This window comes from Alternaria arborescens (assembly GCF_004154835.1).
Source record: "Alternaria arborescens strain FERA 675 chromosome Unknown contig_3, whole genome shotgun sequence".
NCBI classification, from domain to species: domain Eukaryota; kingdom Fungi; phylum Ascomycota; class Dothideomycetes; order Pleosporales; family Pleosporaceae; genus Alternaria; species Alternaria arborescens.
In genome coordinates, this window is record NW_021167858.1 from 283,053 (window position 1) to 300,979 (window position 17,927).

Below are 17,927 nucleotides of genomic sequence, written 5' to 3' on the forward strand. Positions count from 1 at the left end.
TATGGATGGAAGTATGCGACAGCCACATGCCAAACATCGCATACCCGAAGCCAAGAATACTGAAGAAGACGGTTTCACTTGGAATCCAGACGACATGACTACCGCTCGAATTAAATAACGCATGTTCTGAGTACGTCCGCAATCATTTACTGTGCGTGGATAGGCACATCGTCATGGGAACACTGAACAAAGAAATCTGCAAAATACAATTTATGAGAAGCAGGGTCATTGCGTTTGATGCGAAAACTCAGCAAGGATGTAGCAATTACTAGATGTCTTCATTGGAGTGTGGAACTGACTCTATGGTTTGGAACCACCATGACATGAAGTCATGCTTTGCAGATTCTCAGAACAAATCCTCTGTGGCGCAATTGGCTAGCGCGTCTGACTGTTACACCAGTGGCTATCAGGAGGTTGGAAGTTCGAGCCTTCCCGGAGGAGGATGCTTTTTGTTTTGTTTACTTCCTCTTTTTTGCCGACTTTTGCGACTGATAAGTAGACGGAAGCTGCTTTCCATGTATTCAGAAGTACTGTTTTGCCACGACTACGTTCTCGAAACAATCAAAGAAAATCGAAGACTTTTAGAATATAGTCATATCAACGGCTTCTTTCGTCTTCGCCCGCATGTTCTCTATGAATCTGCACTATGCTGTCCTTATTGGCTTAATTTTCTTGTTCTCCAGCTTCTGACATATGGATTAGCATACTCTATTTCGATACTCTACACCATCACTAGAAAGAAGCAGCAAGACCTCAACCATAAACAGATGCCAACAACTTCGCAATTATGCCGGCACACGAACTACTCTACCTTGTTTTCATTCTTCGTGTACACAGCACATACAGCATCCTTCTCCACCTTTTTGTCGCATAAGGCGGGTGTGGCAGTGATTGTAAAAGTGTGAGGAGCATGGAGTCGATAAGAACAGCTATTAATTGATTCGTCGACACGTAAAATCAAATAGAGAATACATAGAAAGAAAGGCATAAACTCCGCGGAATCGATAAAGGGTATATTTCGTTGGAAGAAGAGCCCACATGCATGCTCAGCTTCCACTCATCTTCCAGAAATGGAGAGCGACAGCGCATACAGAGCTCATTTTCCTTTTTCTTAGATGAAGGGAACAAAGGGCTAGGAAATATAACTGCGTGCTGCTTTTCTTTCAAACCCAGGCAGACGTATTTACTCTTGTTGACATCTTCTAGAAAAACAAAGTAAAAAAGGTGTCTTCCTGAACCCTGCTGTGGATATGATCGTATACTACAACGTGCCCACAAATTACCAAAATGGCATCATTTAGGACAAGAAGAGAAGACTAAAATGTTGTTAACTGTGGTATGTTTTGGTCTAAAGAAGGACGAAGTCACATGGCCGACTTGGAAGCTTTCGAAACGAGAAAGCAGAATAAGAATGTCTTCTGTCACGTTCGCACTTGATGAGCTCATAATTGATGACACATTGATTCTGGTCTAGCAATACTGACTTTAGATTAACAGCGCAATGGGAATTTACACATGATAAATGGTATATTCGGTTTTAGACAAGACGAAGACGCGACATTGTCGTAGCGTATGATACTTCCTTGAGTTGAAAGTAGAGAGTGGATACACATGCTAAGCTAAGGCTCTCTTCTGGTGAGTATTCGAGTGAAAAAGTGTTGTCTCTCACTCCTGTCGTTGAGGCGTTCATGTATGACTTCACGCTAATAGCATCTCAATGTCAATGACGCCTAATGAACAACATAGCGAAAACACTAGCTATGGTACGTTTCTGTTTATGTTTCTATTCCCATCTGATTGGCTACCACATGAAGCATGATTTACTTTATTGGTATTTTGAGGATGACAGGATTTAGAAGTAGTCATAGGCGTGATCCTGAAGAGAAGCCGGGCTGGGTTTCCTGCAACCATACTACGACACTACATATCCCTGGTTGTCAAAGCAGTCTTTGACAAACAACAAATGATCTGATTTTGTTATAATTATTGAACGACCCTATGCATAATTTAGAGAGATGAACAGTTGTAATTGTGTTGATAAAAGCAAAGTAGGAGGATGCTGGTGAATATGTGCATCCGAAAATTTGAGATTCAAAGTTTACACACTGGACAGGCGTACAATGTTACGGGGCCAAGTTTCCGGGAGCACATCCATCCATTGCTAGAGCATTCCGAAGAGTTGCTCAAGCCATATAGAAACCAGTACTAGAAGTAACTTACACTCCTGACAAGGCACTACGCTATTTGTTGCCATACAAAATGCGGAACACATCCTTCTCAATGCCTTTGAGCTCTGCGGTTGACGCGCTGTGCGAACACGAAGCGTGTAACTGCCGGAAGCATCTCGTTGCCAACAAAAAAAAAGCCCCCTTTGCAAATGTCGCAATGTGGCGACGTGGGTACAACAAGTAATTTCCCGACGCACGTCTACTCTGCCCTGCAGCACTGGGGACTACAACAGCTAGGCTATGTGCCTGGTGGCTGATACGCCCACATGTTATAGCTGATAGCTTACGAACATGAATCGCCAGAGACGCATGCCACTTTGTAGCTGGCCGTGGATGTCATATTCGCACTATTTTCTGTGCAACATGTAGGGAGCATAAGCATGGCATTATTGTTCCTCAACAATCCGCTATCAGCACGTCGTAGTCGCTTGCCAGATGTTGGGAAGGTCGGACGGGCAAGCCAAAGTAGAACAGTATCGTTGAATCGAAGCAATAGTCGTTTCGTAGTAATCATGCGCAGCAGAACAAGAATGCTGAATGGCTACCAGTGTGCTGGGTAAATGTGAGGTGGCATTTTCTAAATGGGTGGATTGTGTTGACACGCCACAATAGTGCAAGGTCCCACAATCCCTTGTGTAGCCAGATGTTCGAGAAGCTGTAAAGGCTTGCATTTCTCAAGTTTCGTAATGCTGTCACGTTGAGATTACGAGTCGGTCTGGTACAAGTTTGACTCGACAAAAAAGGATGTGCAGCCTGAATAATTGTGCCCTTGCATTACGTGTGGTATGCAGCCTCATACGCTCGGCAGGACGCGTTCCGTCCCTGTCGCGCATGTGGAAAAAGTGCCGTTTCATTGTTACGGGCAGCTGTGCAGGCTTGTGCAAAAAGCCGCATCGCGAGATGTCAGAGGTGGCTGCAGAATCGAAGGCGTCCAATGTAGCCACCCTCGCTGCTACTTCGGCGTTCATGTACGATGGAGGAGCTGATGTGCTCCCAGAACCAGGGAGACGAGCCGGTCGTCTCCCGCCTTTAGGGTCCTCGGCTGCGCAATCATTGGTGGTGATCTGGTTGCTGGATCGAGGCGTTCCGGTGGCTAAAGAATGCGAGAGTGATGACTTCAGCTTATCGCGAAAGCAGGTGCGTACCCCGGAAACAGCGCACGCATAATGCTAGGGCATATCGACATCGCTGGGACAGAGTATCGAAGTAGGTGGAGCAGTGCTGAGGCAGCGCTAGACACGATGGTAGCTACTGCGTGCTCTACATTGCTTGATTTCAATGCGAACGGACCTGTTTGAAGATGATTTATGAAACTGTAAGCGCCATTGCCCAAGTAGGGTCTAGCAGCAAGTATTGGAGATATGGCAACTATATTCCGATATTATATGATCGTCGTCAATGTTCAATAGCCGGGCGCCATGATGCGCAGCAAGGTCTTAATGTCCTTGTGATAAGATATGATCAGCTAGACTCGCTTGTTAGCGATGATTGTGGCGCCTGTCGATCCGGTTTTCTGTTCCCGTAGCTCCAGGTCAGATCTTGCTTTTGACAGCCGCGAAAGCCTGGAGCCATGCATGAGACGCGAACATGGCGTCGCCAAGTCGCCGCACATGATCGCCATCACTCTCTCGGTCCAAGGCGTCGAATGGTAATCAGCCGCGGCGGATTCTCGCATCTGTCAATGTACGAGGCTGCGATGGCGTCTGCGGGTGGAGTCGAGATCGGTATCGTGAGGCGAGAAGGAACGAATATCCCTGTTGACAAGCATGACAAGGGAGGCACCACTGAACCTTGGAAGAGTGACTCAACAACGCCTGATCCTTCAGAACATCACTTCAGTTTACCTCGGGTACAAGGATGTTTGCAATGAAGCATGTAATTCTAGTACAAATTCAATCCTATACTACAGTTGCTGCCCAACCACGTCGATGCAGCAGACCCAGGAACCCGACCACGCATGACAGCTGGCGTTCGCGCCCTACCTTCTCAGGCTCACAGAACTATATCGTTGCCGCCCAATACCGAGAAGAGATACTTGGTTTGATCGAGGTTTCTAGTTCCTGCGTTGCGTTTTCACCGGAAGCTGCGAGGGCGCAAGGGTGATCCGGTGTATCCACATGCATTCGTCTCGGCTCTATCGATTGTGTTCCACCTCATTAACCCGTGCGTCATCATATACCCCAAGAAATACCCCAAGCGCCCGCGCCGGATCATCTTTTCCTGCACCAAAACCCAACAGCGAAAGCAAGCATGTCCAAATGCTCGTAGATGCATCTATCCATGTCGTGAACATGAACCATGCGTGCCATTGCGTTCATTCCATAAGATCTCCCCACCTTTTTCCAAATGCGGATATGAGAGAAAAACCGAGCAAAACCAAAAGGCTACAAAAGAAACGTAATGACGTGACAGAAATGCTGAACAGAGAGAACCGTGGATGCAAGTGTTTGACATAAAGGAAAACCGATGCAGATTGACTTCCACAGCAAGCGGCTGATACCTTGACCCTCTCCATGACTGCCAAAAGAAACCAATGTAAGAATACGCCCCATGAACGATATATGTACAAAAAGAAGCAATTCTTGTCGTGATGACTACGCTCCAGTGAGCGCACGGTGCGGATGCAAGCGTGTGCGGGGACGACGTGTAGCAAGCCTCTCGAGATGAGTGTCAATGCACCGCCTCGATGGCGCTCGGGAGCGGCACTGCGATACGCCATCAATCAGATCACCGTAACTTGAGATTGCTAAGATCACCGCCGGCGCGCGGTAGACGTAGGTCGTTGTACTGAGGGACCAGCGCCGACTTCTTCGAGGAGGTCCATGCAGGAAGTCAACACTGCGCAACGTTAGCAGGGTGCTTGGAGAGCAGACACGATGTGGTACTGACTCGCTACGATTTCCTCTTCCCATACACCCATTTGGTAGTCGACAAGACCGTGCTTCTCCATGGCGTCGCAATTCTTGACGAGTTGGGTGCCCATCTTCTCAAGAAACTCATAGTCGATCAACGATTTTGGCGGTTGTGGTCGCTGGCCCGTTGTGGTCATTTCCTGCGTCATGGTCTTCTGCTTTTGCAGTGTAGTGAGCCAGCAGGTGTTGAATTCTTCCCACAACTGCAGACGCTGCTGGTAGTAGGTTTCGTCGTCGCGTACTAGGCCTGCTGCGGTCAACTCAGCTGCTCGCTCGATACTGTGGGCACCAGAGAACTTACCCAGCGTCTCAGCCCAGTGCAATAGCCAGTCGGACATTCTAAAGAGCAGTGTTCCGGCTTCGCTAAGGCGGCCGTCACGTACATGCTCAAATGTCTTCTTGAGCTCGTTCTGGTAGTTTCTGTAGAAGTCGTCGTACTCATTGCCACTGTTTGGCTGGGGCTCGCTGTAGTTGCCCTGGGAGTAGGCCCCTTGAGAGGGCGCCTGATGGGGGTCCGTCATGCCAGCGGCAGAGTAGGCGGGCGCAAGTGCTTCTCGGCCGACCTGGGCTTGCGGTGCTGAATAACCTAACGAAGGATACTGAGAAGGAACGTTTTGCGCCGCGATGGCAGAGGTAGGTGCGCTCGTGGGCCCACTCTCATAGTACTGCGGTTGTGCCACGCCAAAGCCGGTGCTCAGGACCTGTATAGCCGAGTCCCTATTCTGCTGGTATTGTTCCACAGGCTCATACTGCGACGAGGCTTGCGCCGAAGCCTGGGCGCCGGGCACGCTGTACATTATGTTCTGGCCGTAGGGCGAGTACTGCTGGGGTGCACGCTGAGCCTGTTGTTGCTGTTCGGCAGCATAGTCCTGGGTGGCATAGGCTACGGGGGATGCTTGAATCGATGAGCCAAACTGTGCACCTTCACCGTAAGCGTAACCGTAACCCTGAGAGCTGGCGCGACTTCCGGAAGAGGGGACGGAGGTAGGTGGGGCAGGAGCTGTCAAGGGCGGCTGCCTGAAGCGATCGGGTGCGCTTACCACTGGATACGACGCCTGTGGTGGAAGGAGCGTGCCTTGCTGGCTCGCGTAACCTGAGGGAGTATGCCGTGGCCGGCGGTCATTGTCCATCCCAACCAGCCCGCCTTTATACTGCAGACTGAAGGGCGGTTCGAGTGCCCGGTACCCCAAGGGCGAGACTGGCGGCGTCGCGTAATTGGCCAGCTTGCAGGCTTGCGGGATGTAGGTGATGGAGGGCCGGCGCAAGAGGTAGAGAAGCGAGGGCGCAAGTGTCGTCGAGGTATGCGCGGACTGATGGAGAGGTGCGTAAGAGATGCGTCTTTTGGCGGGATGCGTGGAAGGACCAGAAAGAGTTGATGGTTGATGTGGGCCAATGGTGGTAGATGTATGACGTCCGAAATTGGAAGAAGAGATGCTCCAAGGTCCAGATGGTTTGGATATAAACACAGCCCTGACGCGTCGACGAGCGGCCAATGGAGCCCAATGATGCAGGAAAAGAAGCTCGCGCAAGAGCCTCGGCCGGCCACCAGGATATCCTCGCTTTAGCTGCAGGAAGATGACTGCAATGCAATGCTCTGAGGTCCGGGATTGGTCCTCCCGATGCGGCAATGTTGGAGAAAATGTGTGCGTAGTGTGGATCAGCTAAACACGTAGCCACTAGATGACAGCGAAATTGTCCGGTAACTGCAGGCGTGGAGAACCCTGTGAGCGATGGGCTGGTGGTGAGGCGACGCTTATGCGTGAGATGTTTGAAGGGTAGTCCTTGCAAACAGATCAGTGTTCCAACGAGTCGGACGGAGTAGAGGCCGGGCTAGGAGATGGTCTCAAACAATCTAACGTCTGCGTTGCGGTAGCTCAACGGCCTAAACGTACGCTGGCGTTCTTCACGATACAGTGTCTTGGAGCGCACTGGGCGAGCGGGAGTACATGCAGAGACGAATGAAGCGTTCGGTCCGAGACCAGACAGAAAGTGCGACGGATGGTAAATTTGTAATCGCATGCACTTGCCCACGGGTAGAGAAGACAGAAAGGCTCTATTATAAGAGTCGAGAGGAGAGGAGCAATGGCGCCCGTGTGAGCTCGACGTCAGTTCACTTCTGCCGAAGATGCTCACCAGGGTGCATGTGGGGGTGGTGTGGTCGGCGATGCGATGGCAGCCAGGCTGGATGAGGGCAGGAGGAGAGGTGGGCGGGAAGTGATGCAGAAACGCTACATTGGGAGAGCATCGGGCAGTGTGGGAAGCAAAAAGGAAGTAGTTCACAAGCCACGCCGGCGAACAGACTGTAAATGCTTGGACCGGGGTGTTGAAGCTAGAGGAGAAAACAATGGTGGGTACCTGAGAAGTGGGTGTGGCTGCAGGTCGGGCGAGCGAGGGCTGACGAGTAAGACGACTCCATGAGCTCTGAATGACAGCGACCATGCGAAGTCTCCGATTTCCGATATGGCCAGGGCGGGGCTAGCGATACCCTGTCTGCCATGGTAACGGATCGCCCATGGTGGATCTGCAGGCGTCTGGGCAGCCACACTGCAGGGCATCGTCGCGTTTGCTCTGCGTGACCACCACTGGATGCAGCCGGGACGACGACAATGTCAGCGGCACAATGACAAAAGCCAGCAACTTCATCGTGGCCTCTCTTCCGTCTCTCCTCGGCGCAACCAGATGGCGTTTCCCGCGTCGCGGCTCCACAGCGGCCAAATGTCGCAGGTCGCAGGCCCAGGAACTCCTCCTCTCACCCAGCTGGTCTTGGCAGCAGGACAGTGACCACGCGACGCATGGCATTTGTCCGCCAGTACGCGTGAAGAGCTTGATGACAAAGGGGCCCGGCGCACTGTGGGAAGACTAACCTCGACGAGCGCGTTTCCGACCTGTTTCACGCAACAGGGCGTTGTTCGGTTCATGAAGCGCGCCTGCGTCGTCTCCTGCTGCCAAATCACCAAACCGATGTCGAACCTGGATAGCCTCATGGTCGGCAGTGTCTCGTGTAGGTAGGTGCTGACAGGTGTGAGAGAAAGTTTAGGGGCTATCTCGGGCTCCAAACTCGATCTGTCCTTTCATCTCTGCAACGATGCAAGTTCCCGTCCACGGGCAGGGGTCTCTCGCCTGTGGTCGATCTTGCCTTAGGCCACTTCACCCATCAGCCTCACTCGTCGATCCTGATCCTGCGAATAGGGACCTTCCCTTTCAGAATCATCGACTGGCGCAACCCATCCATACTCAAGCCGCGACCTCGCGATATCTTCTCCACGCTGCGACTCCTCGAATCTTACGTCTGCGGTACAGTGGGGCTAGCGCCATCTCGGTCGCTCCTGCCGGCAAACCTCACTGGTTCTTGCCGTGAACCTTCCGTCATCTCCTCAACACGGCACACTGCAAAACACTGACCACCGCCCGTTTATTCCAGGCTAAGAGGGCGCCTTACACTGTCACTGACACTTGAATTGCACGCTCTGGCGCGCCACACGCCACACGCCTCGCGCGCTCCTGTGCCCGGACCGTCTCACCATGAATGTTTGTCCACGTGCCTTCGGAAGATTGCAGCCTTCTGGAAGCTCAGCGAAGGTGCACAGCATGGCTTTGCAGGACACAGCCATCGCGTCACGAAACCATTGTCGTTCAACTTGCCCACTTTCGTGCGATCACAGCCCAGACGAGTGCGTCATTCGGCACGGATGGCGATCATCAAGTGGCCCTGGCTGCCGCATCAACCTCCACCACCGCGCTTCGTGAAATGATCAAGGACCATGGCGAACATGCTTCGAGAAGGTTTCACTTTGTTCGACAAACGCTTGACTCGTTCCCAGCTGCAACCACCAGGGAAAGTCTCGGGCAAGTGCCGTGGTGCACCGTTTGTGCGTCTCGCGGGACACGCGACAAGGAGGTCAAACAAGGAGCTCCCATCACCAACGGATATCCAAACGGCAGCCTTCTTTCTAGCGTAAATCTCCTCATATATGCCTTCAGCTACGTAACGTTTTTCTGCGACATGATCCGGAGCGACCGAGACGCAAATGCGAGCGGACATAGCACAGACGCTCAGGTTAAAAGATCATTGGCCGCCCTATGACCACGTCTAAAATAGAACATCTTGAAACGAGTCAGGGAGGATCTTCACACCTCTTCGCTCGCTATCTTCCGGCCATCCCATCACTTTGGTTCCATGTGCCACCGGCAATCATGACTGGAGTGACTTTCTGTCGCTGTTACAGGACTTGCAATGCAAATCTTGACCGTCTTAAGGCACTTGTCGAAAAGCAGTCATAAACGCGAGTCCGAGTCCGAGCGCAAACACAAGCAAATCAACAATATCTCAAAGATCGCATCAATACTAAGTGCTGGTGGTGGCGCAGCCATTCATGCAATGAATATTCTCTTCATCTTAGTTAGACAGCTGTCAGAAGCTGCCAGGAACGGACCGAGAGAGCAATAACAACCAGCAGCGCGGGCAAGGTTGTGCCAGGATGCTTGCTTGAGATGATACTGAACCGGGACAGAAGCACTGTGAGCAGGGCAGACCAGCACAAGGTTCAAGGCCTTACGCGTCCTGGAGTCAAGGACACAATTGATCGAGAGGCATTGCCCTGTACGGGTAACGCCGCCAGAGATGAGGATCGTATACGCACATGGCTGTCTAGGTTTGCGACGTTGACATTCAGGGCAAGATCTGGGCATCTTTCCACGTGTTGTGCCTGTAGCACCCTGTTCCATGCACACCGGCACGGAGCATCAAAAGCGCTTTTAATGCGGACAGTGTAAGGCCGACACCACATGCGCAGAGATGGACGACGAGATCAAAGAAAACCCTAGAAGTCGCTTCTTGAAATGTCTCATCGTACATTCACCTATGCTAAATCTGCATATGACCAGCGATACAAGCACAAAACATACAGAAGTAGCCTCTTATCGCTTGACCCAGGTGGGCATCTTACGTGCCTTGACGTGGCCTGGCTTCTTCCTCTCCACCTTCCTTGGATCGCGTGTTATGGTTCCAGCTAAGAAGCAGTCAGCAATTGGGTCCGGCATGCGCAGGCGAGACATGTTTGGGATCATCCAGGGTTATTTGGCAGCGTTTTGAGGCGTGGATAGACAAGGGCATGTGTCAGACACAAGGGCTGCATTGACAATGCCTACGGAACGACAGAAAAAGCAAAGCTGGGTTAAAAAAACCCACGGACAAAGAAAATATTGACTTACCTCGTCGTAGCGCCGGCTTCAGCGCTGGCTCATGTACCAGCAAAGATTTCGCTACGGCCAGGGTCATTGCTTCCGCCTGACCAGTCAGGCCACCACCCTGCACCAAAGCAAAGACGTTGTACTTGTCAAGACGCTGGGTAGCCTTGAGTGCCCACACAGCGCTCTCGCGGTGATGTAGCCTTCCAAAGAACTCCGAGAGGGACTTGCCGTTGACCAGTACCTCACCTTCACCCTCTACCAACCATGCCACAGCAGAAGATGTCTTTCTCCGCCCGACACCCTTGGCACGTCCAAGCTCATCAATCACGCCAGGCTTCGGGACAATGTCACCAGGCTGGTTAGGCTTCTTGTACCGTAACATTGCCTGTACAACCTCATCGGGCATGAGGGAGGGGTGAATGCAGTTCAGTCTCCGCAATATTTGCAACATCCTGTGATAACGCGCCGTCTTTACTGGTTCGTTGGTCATGATGCGGTACTGCTCGATTGTCTTCCACGCCACTTTGGGTGCTTCGGCGGGCGGTATGACGGGTAGTGTAGCGACCTTTCGAAGGAGAGCAGAGAGGGAGAGGAAGTCGTCGGTGAACGTAGGCTTTGCGCTGAAGTAGGAGGGCGATGCTGGGACAACACGCAGTGCCCCGAGGTTGATCTTTTTGTCGCTCTTTCCTGCGCCACCGCCGGTGCTCTCAAAGTCGATCTCGGGTGCCGCTGTGAATGGCTCACGTAGCTCTTCCTCTGTGACCTCTGCACGCCGCGCGGTCGTTGTCGAGATGCATCGCCGCGTTGTGGGCTGAAAGCTCCGCTGAGCATATCGAATCGTCCGTTCGCATTGAGGTCGTGGTCGGCTTCCCAGGGCATCGACCGCCCTCCATAGACTCCGTGAGATCTCCCTGCTTGCCATTGCACCTCTGATGGATGGGGAATGCGCCGTGGTAGCGCTCTCAAAGGACTGCCACCTGCCGTAAACTGACGACGAGCGCTGCACGAGCCACATGCAAATGCTTAGCGCCTAGGCTGAAATTATGGTGGACTGTGCACAGCAGATTTCCTACTGCCCCGCAGCCCAACCAGCCTTTTTTCTTCATCAACACCTGCTTCCACACACTGATTGTTCTGCTCAACCACGGTTAACTCTACAATCATGTCTTTCGGAAAGCTCTACAGCTACTCGGTACGTTGCCGCATCCACAAACGCGAAACTGCACTGCAATGAGTCCTAACAGCGAGCCAACAGGGTAACCCGCGTACCACCTCTCTCCTGGCCGTCGCGAAGGAGAATGGTCTCGACATCGAGTTCGTCGACACCGAGCCTGCCAAGGGTGTCTCTGAGGACTACCTGAAGCTCAACAAGCTCGGCAAGGTCCCTACATTCGAGGGCGCTGACGGCTTTGTCCTCTCTGAGTGCATCGCCATCGCTGTCTACCGTAAGTGCTACCCCGCCTGTTTGCTCCTTCCTGCGTAACATGATGTCGAATGTTATCATTCAGTTATCCCTGTCTGAAAACTATTGTTGAAAACTTACTATTCTGATTTGCGTCCACAATCATCCCTCCGTTCGTCCAGACTTTGCTGGTGACTCAGAGCTGACCGATTGCAGTTGCCTCCCAGAACGAGAAGACCAGCCTTCTCGGCAAGACCAAGCAGGACTACGCCACCATCCTGCGATGGATGTCCTTCGCCAACACTGAGGTCCTCTCTCCTCTCGGTGGCTGGTTCCGCCCCATCCTCGGCCGCGACCCTTACAACAAGAAGAACGTCGACGAGTCACAGAAGGCCGCTCTCAAGGCTGTCCACGTCATTGAGGAGCACCTTCTTACACACACCTACCTTGTTGGTGAGCGTCTGACTCTTGCCGACATCTTCGCTGCCAGCATCCTTGCCCGTGGCTTCCAGTACTTCTTCGACAAGCAGTGGCGCGACTCTAACCCCAACACTACCCGTTGGTACGAGACCGTCTACAACCAGTCCAGCTACTCTGCTGTTGCCCCCAAGCTTGAGTTCATCTCCGAGGCGTTGAAGAACGTTGCACCAAAGAAGGAGGGTGGCGAGAAGAAGAAGGAGCAGCCCAAGGCCGCCCCTAAGCCCAAGCAAGAGGAGGCTGAGGAGGAGGACGAGGCCCCACCTGCCCCCAAGCCCAAGCACCCTCTCGAGGCCCTTCCCAGGGCTACATTCGTTCTTGACGACTGGAAGCGCAAGTACTCTAACGAGGAGACTCGTGAGGTTGCCCTCCCCTGGTTCTGGGAGAACGCCAACTTCGAGGAGTACTCCATCTACAAGGTTGACTACAAGTACAACGATGAGTTGACCATGACCTTCATGACCGCCAACTTGATCGGTAAGTTGACTTGTCCTGGTTGCAAATGATATACTTGCTAATTTATTCAGGTGGTTTCTTCACCCGTCTCGAGGCCAGCCGCAAGTACCTCTTCGGCTGCTGCTCCGTATACGGAGTAACCAACGACTCCGTTGTCACCGGTGCGTTCGTCGTCCGTGGCCAGGAGGCTCTCCCCGCCTTCGACGTCGCTCCCGATGTCGAGAGCTACGAGTTCACCAAGCTCGACCCCACCAAGCCCGAGGACAAGGAGTTCGTCAACGACCAGTGGTCGTGGGACAAGCCCATCGAGGTCAACGGTAAGACCTACGAGTGGGCCGACGGCAAGGTGTTCAAGTAAACGCTTCGCTTTCTTTCTGAAGTGGTTGCTTTGATTTATGATGCGGATGATTTACGAACTGGCATGGGTAGGGATAGGATGACGGATGAGGATTCATGAGATCACGCTGGGCAGCCCTTGGTGGATCAGCGATACTGCCATGGCCCGTTAGAGGCTCAAAATGCTGCACAAGAAGTTCATGATACCCAACACATATTTTTGCCTTGATGCTGTGATGCCCTTTGTGCGTCTACTTTATTGTTTCGTATGCTAGACCAACATGCATGTGACGTCTTCTTCCACACAGGTGCCTTGTTGATTGCGCACTCAACAAGAGCTGGGAAATTGGTCTACCATGACACTGCGTTGCCTAGAAGCTGTCAGGTGTTCGCCAAACCCCAGATCTGGGCTCGGCCTGGGCGGGGCTAACAACAGTCGTGGCTTATCGAACTGAGCCTATCATTGGTTGAGAGATGGGCAAGGGAAGTAGCTCTAGCCAACCGCCGAAGCCGTCGAGAGCAAAGGCTGCACAAGACAGACGGCGCAGGCGGCGCGCATAAGGGGACATGCATGGCCTTTGATCCTCGAGTCCTCGATTTCCATTCTCTCGATCTCTGCGACCACAGGCGCCGAAAGTTGCGGTGCTGCAGCGGTACTAATACGGTGATATTTCGCATCGCAGCGCACAGCCGCGCTGCAGCTGCTACATCCAATCGGGGCAAACCTCCTACCTTGGAAGGAACAAGCAGCGCGTTCGTTCTGTCGTCATACCTGCAACAACAAACCGAGATCGCGTGCACACTTTTTCTTTCTTGTCGCGCAAGGAGAGAAAGATCTGGAGACGGGACCCGAAGACTAAGGCGACGCAATCGTTGCTCAGGGAAGTCCGGCCTCCTGCGTCGACTGTTGGTGGATCGGAATTCGGACGAACGAAGGAACGGACAGCCACATCATCTGTCGTTCACGCTGTGTAACGTAACGACTTGCGCTACGGGGACCTGAGAGCTCTAGCGACGAGAGGAGAGAGTTATTCGCCTTTTAAAGAATTGTTGCTGCTGCGCCAAAGGGGAATAGATATTGTTGCTTTCTCTAGGCGCCAACGGCAAATCGTGAGAACACGTGAGATTGAACTGCGGAAGTGGCTTTGTTAAAGAGCGGGGATATTGGACGTCTCGTAGCTGAGATAAGTTTCCTGCGATCGTTGCTTTGGGGATCGCAGGTCTACGTACGAGGTTGCGAAAAGACGAGACTGGAAACATCTGACAAGAGAGCTGGAAGAAAGGAAGAGCAGGAACGACAAGGGGATGAAAGAGGATAGTGGAAAAGTGGTGAGGAGGTCTTCTGGAAATGCAGGGGAACCTGCGATTCAAGTGATTTGTTTGGTAAGTGGTGGCTGTGTTTGTGGCTACTGATATGTCTAGGTGCATAGTCATGTACTTTACATGGGATGTCGCAATTTATACAGCATGACGGCCACTTATCTATCTCGCCATCAAAGCTAATACTAACAGGGCTCTGGAGGTGGACCAAGCGAAGACAATGTCACAGGCTTCCTCGTCCGATCGACCGCAACGAACTGGGCTAAGAATTCCGTCATAGCTGTAGATGCAGGCTCCCATCTTGCATCAATAACCCGAATACTTGGGAGGGATTTTCCACTCGTCTCTGACCCAGATCCACCATTACCGACCTCGCGGGCTAACAACGGCAATGGAAATGTAATTGACATACATACTGAGTCGCCGTCACCAGGCACCGCGCATGTCTCACTCTCCGATGATGACTCTGGGGCTGAGACACCTGATTCTGAGCACGAATTACCAGTTACGATCACCACACTGCAAAAAGGTGCATTCGCGGGTTTGCCTTTTCCTCATCAGAGCGCTAGAGCAAATGCGCTTCATGTTGTTAGGGAGCATATTTCGACATACCTCATCACCCATCCACATCTGGACCATGTGTCAGGCTTCGTCATCAATACAGCAGCTTTCCATAATACATCACGACCAAAGCGACTAGCAGCGCTGCCGTTCACTGTCAACGCCATCAAGAACCACATCTTTAATAACATCATTTGGCCTAACCTTACTGACGAAGATGGAGGGGTGGGCCTTGTGACGTTCCAGCGGCTTGCAGAAGGCGGTAACATTGCCCTGGGTGAAGGAAGTTCAAGAGGGTACATCGAGGTGTGTGATGGTCTTGGGGTCAAAGGCTTCAAAGTGAGTCATGGTCACTGTATGCAAGGACCAGGCCATGTACACCGCGGATCAAACGCCAACCTACTGGAGACATCAAGTTTACAGCACTCAAATACTTCTCAACCGTACGGACTATCAGACGGCCAAGAAGGTCGCTCAATGAGCTTCTCTGTAGCAACGCAAAGCGCACCCGGCACTCCCGGTTTTAACAGCAGCACAGAGGCCGGTCGACGAGCCAGCGGAGTTACAATCTCCCAGCCCCAGCAACCGCCATCCCAAGATCACTGTGTGATCGATTCAACCGCCTACTTTATCCGCGCAGAGTCCACTCTCACGACCCCGAAACGCGAAATCCTTATTTTCGGAGATGTTGAACCAGATTCTCTTTCTCTTTCGCCTCGCACACATCAGATCTGGAGCGAAGCAGCTCCCAAGATCGCCGCCGGTATATTGAAAGGCATATTTATAGAGGTTTCTTATACGAATGCTCAAGCTGATGCTGTCTTGTTCGGGCACCTAGCCCCACGCCACCTCCTCGAGGAACTTAGTAGCTTCGCCGAGATGGTAAAAGACAGTAAGAAGAAATACGAGCGCGAAAAAGAAGAGATGCGTCTGCAGAAGAAGAAAAAGCGAAAGCGAACCAGTGGCGATACAAACAATGCACTCCAACTCGACAGCCTCACCTCAGGCGAGAACGGTCGGAAAGCAAAAATGGGTGGTTATCTGGGCGGAGTGGGCAAAGGAATTGATTCCCCAATCTCGACGACGAACTACCATTCGCAGACTGATGACGAGGTTATGAGTGATCTTCCGCCTTCGAGAGGAGATACAGGGACGAATACTCCAATTCCCTTCCCTCCTCCACTTCAGCATCATCAGTCTTTACATTGCAACCAAATACAGGAACAGGGACAGGAACATCAAAATGGCACGGCCGAACCACAGCACTCCCACCCTTCAGCCCCAGCGGCACTCGGTCTCTCATCAGTCTCAGCGGATCATAACCGCGCCATACTATCTGCTGCTTTTGACGCTCCACTCAAAGGTGTCAAAATTGTCATTATCCATGTCAAGGATTCTTTCATGGATGGGCCGTTGGTTGGGGAACAGATATTGAGAGAGTTGAGAGAGGGGGAAGAGGTTTTGCAAGAGGCTGGAAAGGGTTTGGGATGCCAATTTGAGGTCAGTGCTGCGGGTGAGAGTTATTGGTTCTAGAGAGTGCTGGTTTTGTAAACGTAAGAGTTGGGTGGTGGAGTTGAAGCAAACTGGTTTGGCGTCTTAGGTACAGGCCTTGGCTTTCTTCTGGATTTTAAAATGAATCATGGGGTACGATAGGTAGGGTTAGGGTGGCATTCTGAGTATATGGGTTCAAGTGAGTTGGGCCTCCAGGTGGCTGCATATTACGAAGGAGCTTGTTCCATTTAGATTGTATCCTCGTGCGGCAACAGCTACCTCATAGGTATTTACTGTACCTCATAACAGAACACTCCTGGAAGAATGCAAGTGTATACCTCTAGGATATCTTCTCTAGGAAGAAAGTAAGGAATAGAGAATCATGATATGCAATTGTGTTTAACCAATGCTAGACTGACCTGTCGCATGCTCTTCCCTCTTCTACTCTACACACTTTTCTATCTCATGTACCGCCGGACTAGGAATGATCGGAGATTGTGTCGTATTGAACTCAGAGCAAAACTCGTTCAAAAAGTGCTCGTCGTGTCATAAGCTTATAGGCTAAGAAAGTGAAAGGCTGTGTATACTTCGAGGCAAGTTATATCACATAGCCTATAGAAGATGAGCGCTCTCGTAGGCACTCAACTCCCTGAGGTACTGTAAGATGTCATGTGACAAGACATCTTTTCCATTCTTCGTGGACACTCAATTCCCCTGCCATCCTAACCTCCATTCTATACCATACTCAACAACTCGATTGATGATTAAGAGCACACCCTGGCACATTAAAGTCAGCCTGATCCTCGAATCACTTGAATGTCTCTATCATGGTATCATGAACGTACCGGTATACCAATAAACCACCATCCTGCAGCCCACATCGCATTATCCATAGTATAAAACACTCCCACACATCCTGCAGCCCAAATATCAATAGTCGCACAGCTCATAATTCCTCTCGTCAGAGGTGAGAAGCGGTTACACGCTCGTGGACGGTGCCACAGGAAGTGGGTGAGGGCATGAAGGAGAATGTTTGCCTGTTGCGATTAGCTACCTAAGTAGGTGGCTCGCACCCGTAAGAGAGATAGGCAGTGACTCACAGGAATGAACACCGTAGTGATATAAATGATGTTAAGCTCATGTACGTTGAGTCCTCCGATAGTCATAACTGCACTGAATGCATAGCCTACCACGACGCCAGTAGCAATCCAGTAATACAGCAAATGATGCCTCCAGGATGATACTCTCCCAGTCCCTACGTTTGTATTCGGTTGCTGCATTGCAGATCCTCGACGTGCAGTCATGTGGCGTAAGGAGGAGGGCATATTGAGGTGGTGTGTAAATTAAGAAGTACACGAATGCGAAAACGTTGCAAACCCGCCAAAATTCAGATGATGATGCGGAGTAATCACTCGGAAAAGCTAGTGACCGCATTACACCTCTTTCGAGGACTGCATCTGCATCTGATTTGCTGTTTGCTGACCAGCGGACCTTTCCGTCATCGTTTCGTCCCTGAACCGGGCTGAGTAAGAGGTTACCGTGGTACTATCTGAG

At 51.6% G+C, this 17,927-nt stretch overlaps 4 protein-coding genes across 4 annotated transcripts; 2 read left to right on the forward strand and 2 right to left on the reverse strand.

Moving 5' to 3' along the window:
• Positions 1–5,076: 5,076 nt before the first annotated feature.
• On the reverse strand, positions 5,077–6,270 carry AA0111_g1545 (hypothetical protein; the record flags this gene model as incomplete). Its single annotated transcript, XM_028647216.1, has 1 exon — positions 5,077–6,270. The coding sequence occupies one exon, from the start codon at positions 6,268–6,270 to the stop codon at positions 5,077–5,079; it is 1,194 nt and encodes a 397-aa protein (XP_028510910.1).
• Positions 6,271–10,057: 3,787 nt separating this feature from the next.
• On the reverse strand, positions 10,058–11,252 carry AA0111_g1546 (hypothetical protein; the record flags this gene model as incomplete). Its single annotated transcript, XM_028647217.1, has 2 exons — positions 10,058–10,149; positions 10,352–11,252. 2 exons carry the CDS (start codon positions 11,250–11,252, stop codon positions 10,058–10,060), a joined length of 993 nt encoding a protein of 330 aa, XP_028510911.1.
• Positions 11,253–11,492: 240 nt separating this feature from the next.
• Positions 11,493–13,023, forward strand: AA0111_g1547 (Elongation factor 1-gamma 1; the record flags this gene model as incomplete). Its single annotated transcript, XM_028647218.1, has 4 exons — positions 11,493–11,522; positions 11,586–11,775; positions 11,949–12,686; positions 12,737–13,023. 4 exons carry the CDS (start codon positions 11,493–11,495, stop codon positions 13,021–13,023), a joined length of 1,245 nt encoding a protein of 414 aa, XP_028510946.1.
• A 1,283-nt stretch (positions 13,024–14,306) lies between these two features.
• AA0111_g1548 (hypothetical protein) lies at positions 14,307–16,415 on the forward strand (the record flags this gene model as incomplete). The annotated part of the gene is made up of 2 exons (XM_028647219.1): positions 14,307–14,384; positions 14,514–16,415. 2 exons carry the CDS (start codon positions 14,307–14,309, stop codon positions 16,413–16,415), a joined length of 1,980 nt encoding a protein of 659 aa, XP_028510903.1.
• Positions 16,416–17,927: the final 1,512 nt, after the last annotated feature.